Genomic DNA, 12,038 nt, shown 5'->3' with positions numbered 1-12,038 from the left:
TGTGCAAGTGTATATATAGTGTATTACATATGCACTATATATTACATATTGTATAGCTAGTGGGAAGCAGCTGCATAGCACAGGGAGATCAGCTCAGTGCTTTGTGACCACCTAGAGGGGTGGGATAGGGAGGGTGGGAGGGAGATGCAAGAGGGAGGGGATATGGGGATATATGTATGCATATGGCTGATTCACTTTGTTGTGCAGCGGAAACTACCACAACATTGTGAAGCAATTATACTCCAATAATTATGTTAAAAAAGAAAAGAACTGACAGTTAAAAAAATATATTGTATAAAATGTTTATAATATACACACTCAGATGTCAGGTGTGAGATTAATTTGAGGGGTGGGGAGAAAGGAAGGGTTGGAAGGCTCCAAAGATTCTATCTTACAACTTATCAGAAGTAAAACACAAAATAGTATATATGGAATATGGTTTTATTTCAACAAAAACTCACATGCATGAAAGTAAATACTGGAGGGTAAAAAAAAAATTAATGAAAACTGTTGTATTAGAACTCAAAATAGGAATAATTCCTATGCCCCACTTCCTAAAATTTACCTTAATATCGTTACTCTTTTTTTTTTTTCTTTTAGCGTTTATATACCTTTTTAAAAGCGTGCCACGAATCTGTGGTTACTGTTAGTGGGTTATTATCAGCAAAGATCTCTAGGATGTGGCAATGTTTAAATCCGAAAACCTTGCCATACTACTGCCACATCTCTCTTAAACAATGACTCAACTGGAGGCAATTTCACTTAATACACTATATTCAAAAACAAGTGCATCCAAAGCTAGAGTAATCAGATTAGGGATTTTGTGTTGGGGGGTTTCACCTTGATGGGTAAAAGAGGACCCTTGCTATGAAAAATTCCCCGCCTGCAAATAAACCCGTAGCCACTACTCCACAATTGGGGGATGTTAAATGTTTGCATCCAAAGCCATCGCCAGGGGCTCAAACGCCACCCAAAATCCTAACCACGTTAAGGAGAAGAGGGCAGAAAGTCTTCACACGCGGGTGGGGAGGACTTCACGTGCCCATCTTGCGGGGCGAAACAACCTACTGTCCTCAGTCCCTCAGTTTCCACCGGTCACAAGAGCGAGCTGACCAGGACTCCCTGGGTACTGTTTTCCACCAAAGCGCATCTCGATCTGCAGCCCCAGCTCGGTAAGCCTGGCGCCAGCCCTCCGCCGCCTCCCAGAACCTTCTCTTTTTCTTTCTGCTTCGTCTCTCTCTCTCTCTAACACACACGCGCGCCCCATCCGCCCTCTCCGGCCGCCAGCGCCGCTCCCTGAAGCAGGGCCCCACCAGGACGCCGGATCCGGATCGGGGATGCAACTCGCGGCGCAGGCACCGAAGGCTCTGCACCTGCTCCGGCGCCAGGCCGCGCGCCGCGCCGGACCCCGACTCGGACCCCAGCGCCGCGCCGGACCTCGCGCCCATCCCGGAGGCGCCGTGCCGGTGGCGTCCGCGCCCTCACCTTGCTCGCCGCGATCCATGTCTCCCGCCCGCCGGCAGCGAGTCCCCGCTCGGCCCGCCCGCCCGCCGCGCTCCTCCCGTCCTCCGCCGGCGGCTCCCGGGAAGTCCCCTCCCCCCGGAGGCGTAGAGCGCGGCGGCGCCGCCCGCGCGCGGTGGGGAGCGCTTCGCCGGGGCGTCACCCAATCACCTGACCCCGCCGGCTGGTGCGCTCCGCCGCGTCGGCGCTGGAGGGAGGACGGACGGAAGGACCGACGGACGGAAGGGCGGGCGGGGAGGGCAGGCTGAGCTCAGGCAGGAACTCGGCCCGGGGGAAGAGGGAAGAGGGGGAAGGCGAAGGCTCTGCATCACCGTGGGGGCCGCGTGGGGACCGGGATGGCGTTTACGTTCCACTCTCAAGTTATTTATCATATCAGAAGTTTCCTCGGGGGACCCTGAAGATTCCCTTTCTTTGCCTCCGCGAGCGCCTACTCTTCTGTACTTACTGAGTGGCAAAAACAGGAAGGTTCTTTCGACATGCCAGTGGCTCTTTTTCCCTTATATTCTTCATATTCTCCTGCTGCCGAAATAATAGCCTATGCTATCTGCCAGACTAGGTCCGAAGCAAGCCAAGAGGCGAAAATTACAAAGAATCTCTCGAAAAACCATGTGGTCCTGTCTTTTAATAGCGCAGGGTTTTCGGTGGCAAATTAGGAAGATTTTCATGTAATAAAATCTGACTCTTTTGGGTGCAGGATTAAGGACAACACGCTGAGATGAATTAAATGAAATGTTGGAAATGAAGTAAGTTAACCAAAGGGTAGAATTATCAACAGGGATCTTTTGAAAATATAATTGGAGGCTTCATGTCCATTTATCAACGGACAGTTTGAAGTTCCTGTAATAACACTTCTCGTGATTAGCATTAGCACTCTATTTCCAAAGTGTTCTGCAGTTTCTCATCTTACGTGAAGTCACTTTCATTACCACATAGTTCTAAGGTGGTAACCCAGTTTCCTAAGCTGTCTGCAGCTACGAATAAGGCAAGCTTCTTTTTGTGCTACGTGGAGACTCTGGCTTGGCCTTCAGCCCGCAGCGTCGCCTACTACTTCACACACGCTAGGCTTTTGTTAGTATGTTTTTTAATTAGCAGTAGTTACCTGAAGCAACTCCATGTTTTCTGTCCATTGCGCTGTAAGTAAGTGTATCTCTTTCCCACCTGCATTGCCAGCGTCTTCTCGTGAGGTTTGTTCTGTTTATCTCAATCCGCTGAGACCTCTCCTCTTTGACTGCCCCTACTCCCACTGCACTTGGCTTCTCTCCTGTGGCACTCACCCCTGGGACTCATCTCCCGGGCCAGCCTACTACAGCTATAGGGTTGTCTGTTTCACAGCCCTGCTAGGTCATAACCTAGCAGCTTATGAGCTTCAGGAGGTCAAGGATCATTTGTGTCATGGTTTCATTGCTTTAATTATGCTATGCATTCAGTCAACATTGTAAGTTTAGCTTTCAGGTTTAAATTTAAAAAGAGGTACATTGTATCTACTAATAATCCAGTGTTTGTAACAAAGAGGTGCAATGATAGTTTTTTTTTTTCTTTTAAATGACCTTTTAAATGTACCAGTAAGGTAAATGTTGGCATTGGCAGGAAGTTCTATAATGTGGTCAAGAATTTTTAACCAGCTGCTGCTCAGATAAATGGCTGGAAAGACAATCTCTCAACCTATGGACTAACTTGTGGACAAAAAAATAGCACTTGAAAATAGTGTTGGTTCAAAATATGATTTATTCTCTTCGTATCTATTTAACTTGCTATATAGTGATAAACCTGACTGTTATGTATGTTGGGAGAGAAAAATGACTTGTGTTTTGAAGAATTTATGTGCTTGTTCGCATCTGCGGCTAATAGCATACAGATGCTAATAGCACAGCCCATACCCAGCTTTACCATTTTTCTTCGTAAAAGAACCCAAATATTATTTGGGATAGCGGTGTGTCCAGCTGAAACATGGCCACTTTAACCTCCCTTGCAGCTGGAGGTGGCACTCTGACACATTAATGACCAATGAGATATGAGCAAGAAACCTCCAAGAAATCATTCGGAAAGAAAGACTTGGCTGGACCTAGAGATGATCATACTAAGTGAAGTAAGTCAGCCAGAGAAAGACAAATATTATATGATATCACTTATATGTGGAATCTAAAAAGTAATACAAATGAACATATTTACAAAACAGAAACAGACTCACAGATGTAGAAAACAAACTTATGGTTACCAAAGGGGAAAGGGGGGAAGGGATAAATTAGGAGTATGGGATTAACAGATACACACTACTATATATACAATAGATAAACAACAAGGATTTATTGTATAGCACAGGGGACCATATTCAATATCTTATAATAACCTATAACAGAAAAGAATCTGAAAAAGAATAGATATATATGTATGTATAGCTGAATCACTTTGCTGTACAACTGAAATTAACACAATATTGTAAATCAACTATACTTCAATTTTAAAAAAAGAAAGACTTGGAAACACTTTTTTCTTCAGCTTCCCCCTTCCAGCCTAGAAGGGCAGCAGCCATCTTGAAACATGAGGAAGGAAACCACAGCCAAGTTTGGCAGCGTAGAAAGGCAGAAAGAGCCTGGGTCTTCAGTGGCATCATGAAGCTGCTTCTTATGGGAGAAAAAATAAACTCCTGGCTTTTTTAAACCACTAGAGCTGGCTTCCTGTTACACTGAGCCAAAAACATCCTAACTAATACAACATGCCATTTTAAAATTCCCTTCCTGGCATGTACCAGCATAGGTGGATTCATGCAGCCCTGAACCTTAGACAAATATTAACTTAATTTTCTCTACAAGGCTAAAAAAGCACTGTTTATATTATAAACAACCTAGCATGTAATAGTTCCACAAAAGCCTACTTTTCTCTTGTGTCTTCCTTCTACTTGTTTTTTTTTCTTGACAAATAGAATCTGTACTTACAACTCATGATGTGTTACAACTCAAATGAACAGAGCTTATGTTTTAGCACACCCAGGAATCTCTGGAGAAAGGCTAGCACTTAAACTGAGCACCGGGGTGCCTTTAACTGAACCATGCTTTAAAAGGCTCAGGAGAGAGACACTAGATTTACTTTGCAGGGTTGTTGTTGTTAATGGTGACATGGATATTTTTTTTTTCTTTTTTAGTTTCTTTTTTCAAATACCCATTCATTGGTGAAATTTCTACAAGAAAATGTACCAAGGGGACTCCCTGGCAGTCCAGTGGTTAGGACTTGGTGCTTTTACTGCTGTGGCCCGGGGTTCATCCCTGGGCGGGTAACTAAGATCCCACAAGCTGCGTGGCATGGCCAAAAAAAAAAAAAGTGTAGCAAAAAGCAGATGAATGGAAGCAAATGAAAATATTAAAGAGGTTAGAAACAGAAGCCGTACATTATAAGTGGAAACTATACACTCTGCCCTCGTTGTACCCATTCCCCATCTGATAGCCAGCAGAAATCACATAAAATGTATATGGCCAGATGGTCTTTGCAGGCCCACCCCTCACATTTGTGGGACCCAGGGTGAGGGTACAAACAAAGGCCCTGGGCCTTTCCTCTGGCTTGGTCTTTTTCCTAGGACTCTGTCCTATAGTCATGCTGGCCTGCCATGCTCCTGTGCCCAGGCACCTCAGCCAGAAATCCCATCTCGATCCACCCTTTCCCATCAACCACCCCTGGGTCACACCTGTAGTTGTAGACTAGGATTGCAGACACCCAGGGCATGGTGTATAAGAGGGTGCAGGAATGGATGGGTAGGTCCAATTGGTGCCAAGGATTCCTTACCCTGAGAAAAGCACTGGTGGGTGATCTCTAAAACCCAGGGCCCCGTACGGGGGTCCCCCGTAGCCTGGGTCTAGGATTGCCAGATAAGATACAGGACACCCAGTTCAATCTGAATTTCAGATAAACAACAAATAATTCTTTAGTATAAGTTTATCCCCTGCAATATTTGTGACACACTTATACTAAAAAAAAGTTATTCATTGTTTATCTGAAATTCTTAATGGGGTCCTGTGTTTTTGTTTGCTAGCTCTGTCAACCCAAACTGTTTCTAAGGGCAGTTCTGGCTCTCTGATCGCTCAAGCCACTAAAGGCCTATGATACCACAATTTTGAAAAAGTGACCATATTCCAGCAGAAAGACAGACTCTTGATAGTTGAGCTATGGAAGTAAATGAGGTACATATACTAGGTGAAAGTTAGGAAGGCCAAGAAATCAAGGACACGTTTTGGAGAAATATTGATTTAATAACAGGTAATTAACACTTAATTGCTTTAGAAAATATTACAGCCATCTTGTATTCTCTCAGCTATGTAAAAAACTGACTGTGAATATGATATAAACAACTTTAAAATGCATAAAAATGAATATTGGCAGGAAAGAGTACTTAATACTAATGGAAGTTAGACATGTAAATCCCTAAATGTTAACAGGAAGAGATCTCAAGTTATTGATTTTGACTATGTTAAGAAAAGCCATAGACCACTTAATGTTCCTTGTATTTTTTTAGCCACTTTGAGTTCTGTGTGTTTATCAAATTACATCATGGGAGCTGGGTGGGGAGGGGAGTGCATGGAGAGCCGCGGTCCCTTTTCTCCTGGAGCCTCAAACATCACTGTTCTCAGTATTTTCATGTATCCTTAAAACTACTGTCTGATATAAATTGCACTAATTATGTATAGATTCAAGAATTAAATGATTAACAGTATTTGTACATTTTTAAACTAGCATTCGACTCAATGACATGCAGGTCATCTCCTCCCTGCAGAGATATTTAGTTTTCCAGAGCACCAATGTTCCTCTTCTAGAAATGGTGCAGGCTAGAATGGCAAGTGCCCAAGGTCACGGCTTGAGGAGGCACTGCCCCAAAAGGCAACTCTGCAAGGCCAGATACAACTCAGAAAACCTGATTGGATTTAGTTGAACAGTCGCTTAAAAGTTGACTTAAGGGACTTCCCTGGTGGCACAGTGGTTAAGAATCCGCCTGCCAATGCAGGGGACACGGGTTCGAGCCCTGGTCCAGGAAGATCCCACATACCACGGAGCAACTAAGCCCGTGTGCCACAACTGCTGAGCCTGTGAGCCACAACTACTGAAGCCTGTGCACCTAGAGCCTGTGCTCCGCAACAAGAGAAGCCACCGCAACAAAGAGTAGACCCCGCTCACCGCAACTAGAGAAAGCCCGCACACAGCAACAGAGACCCAACACAGCCAAAAATACATTCATTAATTAATTATTTTTAAAAAGTTGACTTAAGTGAGCTTTGAGATCATTTTAAAACCATCACAATCCTGGGCTTGTCATTTAAGCTTCTCTGGCTCACTCTCCTCTAAAATTAGGAGGCATATGTTGGGATAAGAATGGCATATCACACACACATTAATTCACTTTTAAAATTTATTTTATTGAGATATAATTCACATACTATAAAATTCACCCTTTTAAAGTATACAATTCAGTAGTCTGAATGAACATTCATTCATTCTTACTTCCTCCCAATGCTAGTAAAATTACAGAAAAGGGGAAAACCCATGAGGACAAAGAGAATGCAAGAGGCTGCATAATCATAACTGACCTGGCAGATCTGAGAAAGCTGACTGCTAAACTGGCAGTGGGGAAAGCCAAGAAGAACCTAATTTATAATGCAGAACATCTAAAAACCTCAGGACTTAACACCAGGTATCTGCAGAGAGAAAGTGAGGCTCAATACAGGAGGATTGGTTGAAAGGCTACTTAAGGAGTTAGGTTGTAATTCCCTCCCCAGCTCTGCTCAGAAGATTGAGGTGATTTCTCTGGAGAAAGAAACTGGCCAATCTCTTGACTAGAGCACAGTAAGTACATTGAGGGTGACTTCCTACCACAAGCAGAGAAGTTCATTAGCCATTCACATCACGAATGCTGAGATCCCCAACTTCCCTTGGTTCTCAGAATGCAGACAGCCAGTCCTATGAAAGTTGGAATACCCTGAAAGTAGGAGATAGAAAGATCCACCTCTCAGGAATTTGACCAAACCAAGAGAAAACAACCCCTAAAATGGTGATCTTGTGCAAGCCAGATCAGCTTACCCTCAAGCCCATGGTCCACGAGTCTTGCCCGGGCACCAGGGAGACCAGTCAGCTGCTTAAGGTCCATGACAGGCAGCCATGAACCAACAGAGTGTTACACAATGGAAGACAGAGACCAAAATAAACACAATAGAAAGGCAACTTACAGGAAACAAACTATACAGGGAGAAGAAGACAAATTTTTCTGCTACAACTTTTGATATAATAACTATCATTATTATATTCAGAGAAAAGTAAAGATATCCCAAACATGAAACAAGTATTTGCTATACAAAAAAAGGAACATTCAGAGAATAAAGAGTTCTCGGAAGTTAAATATATTATATAGATATTAAGATACTATAATATAGTGGTAGGCAGAATAAGGATCCCTAAAGATGTCTACATCCTAAGCCCTGAAACCTATGGCAAAATGGACCTTACAGATATGATTAAGGTTAGGGATCTTGAAATGAGGAGATCACCCTGGATTATCAAGTGGGCCCAATCTAGTTAAATGTGCCCTTGAAAGCTGAGAACTTTTCTGGCCAGAGGCTGAGAGATGCCACAGTAGAAGGAGAGGAGAGATTAGACGCATGAAAGGGACACCACTCACTGTTGCTGGATTTGAAGATGAAGGAAGGGGGCCATGAGCCAAGCAATGTGGGGGCCGCTGGAAGCTGGAAGAGCCCCCAGCTGACAGCCATCAAGAAAACGCAGGGGGGCTTCCCTGGTGGCGCAGTGGTTGGGAGTCCGCCTGCCGATGCAGGGGACGCGGGTTCGTGCCCCGGTCCGGGAGGATCCCGCGTGCCGCGGAGCGGCTGGGCCCGTGGGCCATGGCCCCTGGGCCTGCGCGTCCGGAGCCTGTGCTCCGCAGCGGGAGAGGCCACAACAGTGAGAGGCCCGTGTACCGCAAAAAAAAAAAAAAAAAGAAAAGAAAACGCAGGGGCTTCCCTGGTGGCGCAGTGGTTGAGAGTCCACCTGCCGATGCAGGGGACACGGGTTCGTGCCCCGGTCCGGGAAGATCCCACATGCCGCGGAGCGGCTGGGCCCGTGAGCCATGGCCGCTGAGCCTGTGCGTCCAGAGCCTGTGCTCCGCAGCGGGAGAGGCCACAACAGTGAGAGGCCTGCGTACCGCAAAAAAAAAAAAAAAGAAAAAAAAGGAAAAAAGGAAAATGCAGACTGCAGCCCTACAATCGTATGAATCTGAATTCTGCCAACAACCTGAATAGGCAAAGAAAGATTCTTCCCAAGAGTCTCTGGAAAGGAACACAGGCCTTCAGACTCCTTGACTCTAATCCGTAAGATTCACGTTAGACTTCTAACCCTCAGAACTGTAAGATTTGTGTTTTTTAAGTCACTTTGGAGTAGAAAGCCAAGTAAATTTCCTAGAAAGTAGAACAAAACAGAAGGACCTGACAAATAGAGGAGAAAATAGAAGAAAATTAGAAGGCTGATCCCAGAGATCCCATATCCAAAAAAAGAGCTTGAGAGAGATGGAGAAAACAGACAGAAGAAAATCATCAATGAAATAACTCCCCAAATGGAAGAACATGATTTCCAGATTGAAAGGGATCACTAAGGGCTGAGAGCATACCATGTATTTATGAAATTCAGAACATTGAATACAAAGATCCAGAGATGAAAAGCAAAAGGTCACTTTCCAAGTACAAGGGTAAAAATGATTTTTAACTTTTGAACCAGACTAGAGGACAATGGAGCTCTAGCCTTAATTTACTAAAGTGATTTCGCCCTTATTTTCTCCTTATATTGAAGGGACAGAATGGGAGTGAATGGGAAAGGAAGTTAAGAACAGGTGACAGTGAGGTGTGAATAGAAGGCATAATGCCTCATCTGTCATAGTGGAAAGTTGGTGGATAATGCTGGAAATGGAACAAGTACCCACATGTGCATGTTATTTAAAGATAGGAAAGTGTTTTAAAAACTGATTTTAAAGTGATTGCCTTCAGGGAGGCACATACAAAGGGTGCAGGAGGGGACTTCTGGAGTTTTTTGCAACAACTCTTGTTTTCCACTGTAACATATGTGCGTGTATAAGTTTAATAAAAACTAAAACCTGGGAAGTGAAAACAAACGAGAGAAAACAAAAATCAATGACTAAAATGATAAGTTTAATAAGTAAAGTGGCATGAACACATTTAGTAGTCCATAGTTTGTTTAAAGAGAGCTGTTTTGTATTTTCCTTGAATTGTATTAGACTTAAAATAGCCAGTGAAACGTCTGTACTTGTTCTGTGCAGAGAGCTCTCAAGGCCTTCACATTTCCAGCAGGATATAAAGGCCCTAATGACTCTATTTCCAGTCTCCCTTTCAGCTCTAAAGATCTGTGGTGCCTAAGGAGATGGACAAAATATATTGTGGGAGATCCAAATATATTGCAAGGCAGATTGCAATCACATTTTTGGAAAAGTGTATTTGAGTATTGGATCGTATGCATAGCAAGATACCTAGGAGGATGTTGACCAAGCATTAATCACGGTTATTTTTTTATGGTAGGCTCCAATTGTTTGTATTATCCTCTGTTGTTTCTTGTTATATTTTTAACACTAAGCTTGTGAAAAGCCACAAAGGTATTTTTGTTAAGGAAAAAAATCTAAGGAGTCAACGACCAAAATATTTTGTATTAACTCTTTCTATCCCACAGGAGTCTTAGAACTTGCAATCTTAGAAATACTAATCTTCAAGCACCCAACTTCCCAGCACTTTTTTAGTCACTTTTTTCTTACCTATAGCAATCGCTATTTGCACAAAGCCAAGTTCTTTGGAATCATCTGGTATTTCTGCCTGCTCTTCTTTCCCCAAACTCAACTTTTTAGAATGAAGAGGAACAAAAACTACAGTATGAGGTCAAGAGTTATCCATGTTGTTTAATAGATACAGAGTTTCAGTTTGGGATGAAGTTCTGGAGATGGATTGTGGAGATGGTTACACAACAGTGTTAATGGTTAAAATGGTAAATTTTATGTACTGTATATTTTTCCACAGTTAAAGAATTATCCAATACTTGCCCTTTATTCACTTCTAATCAATCATTATAAATAATAGTTGACTATTTAGGAGGGACAGAAAAATGTGGAATAAGTTTGAGAAAGATGCTAAGTGCTGTAAAATTTCTTAACCAATCTATGTTTTCTGAAGGCAGTTCTTGATGTGAACTTCAAAGTTTCTATCGTGAAATAAGTGTTTTGTTGTTCTTCCATTAGGGAAATGAAGAGACATTTGATTCTGAAGAGGGGAATGAAAAAAGGAGAGTAATAGGGTTCCTTTATGCAAAATGTTTTGGTCATTGTTACAGATTCCCCAAGAAATAGATTGTGAGTTGGAGATTCGTGTGCAGGAAGCTTATTGGTGAGTCCTCCAGGGATCTAACCTGTGGGGCAGAGAAGCAAGCAAGTGAGCTTCGAGACAGTCACAACAAAGGCCTCATCCCATCCCTCTGGGAGCTCTGGAGCTGGGATGCTCCTTCAGAATTGTCCCAAACTGAAGCAAGGAGCCCTGCCTTAATACCCCTATGTTGACCCATCCTAGGAAGTGGGCTGTCCTCAGGAAATAATCTTGGGCAAGGATGCTTTCTCCTGCTGAGGGCAATTTTCCCAGAGAAACTAAGCTGAAAGCCATCAGCTGCTTACACTGCCAGTCCTGAAGGGAGGGTCTGGGTAGTACCACTCAGCATCCTTTCAATCATATTCTACAAACTTCTTGGGCATCTCTACCCACTTTATAAATTAGTGATATAAATCAGAACAGAAGTAAGAAGTGTCAAACAAAGAAATAAGAACTAAACTTACCTTCTAATGACATGAGAATTTAAGAAAAATGTCCCACTGCCCAAGTGATAGGTGCTTGACCAGAACCTTCCCCTTCCTCAAAGGGCCAAAATATACTCCTAATGTCCTTATAATGATGTACTATGACATTATCAGTAAAATCTGTTCAAAAAGCTCCAGAGAAAGCTTCACTCATGGTGCATTTTGAGCCCAGTTCTCATACTCAAGAGAAAGAAAGAAAGAAAGAGAGAGAGAGAGAGAGAGAGAGGGAGGCAGGGAGGGAGGGAGGAAGGAAGGAAGGGAAGAGGGAAGGAAGGAAGAAAGAAGGGACAAAGGAAGGAAAGGAGAAAGGGAGGAAAGAAAAGAATAGAAAAGAAAAAAAGGAAGAATTTTAAGCCATTTCGTGAACTCAGTCCTAAAGCCCAAGATACACGGTAGGATAAGCGCCCTTCCTCCACAAACATTCCAAAATTAAAATGATGGATCGCTAAAGAGAATCTCTCTCTTTCCGTCATTTATCTTCCTCCCCAGGGAAAATGCCAAAGAAGCATGAGACTTCTAAAGTAAACCATTAGATGCAGATGTGAAATTACTTACCAGAGAGCTACTACTTCTGACACAGGAAAGAAAAATATTCTCTCTTCAATCTCCACTAATAAACCACCTGAGGGTTCCCATTAGTTAAGGGGTTTAT

At 43.2% G+C, this 12,038-nt stretch overlaps 1 protein-coding gene across 1 annotated transcript in view; it reads right to left on the bottom strand.

Moving 5' to 3' along the window:
• Positions 1-1,588, bottom strand: part of TPD52 (tumor protein D52) — a gene marked incomplete at its 5' end in the record, with an annotated part of 119,733 nt that extends 118,145 nt beyond the window's left edge. Inside the window, one exon of the mRNA XM_082674640.1 lies at positions 1,486-1,588. Coding sequence (XP_082530766.1) covers positions 1,486-1,504 — 19 coding nt within the window. The remainder of the gene's footprint in view (positions 1-1,485) is intronic.
• Between the last annotated feature and the right edge of the window lie 10,450 nt (positions 1,589-12,038).

This window comes from Grampus griseus, assembly GCF_964374135.1.
Source record: "Grampus griseus genome assembly, chromosome: 17".
NCBI lineage: Eukaryota > Metazoa > Chordata > Mammalia > Artiodactyla > Delphinidae > Grampus > Grampus griseus.
Note: the sequence above shows the minus strand (reverse complement) of the source record. Positions and strands in the feature narration are given on the sequence as shown.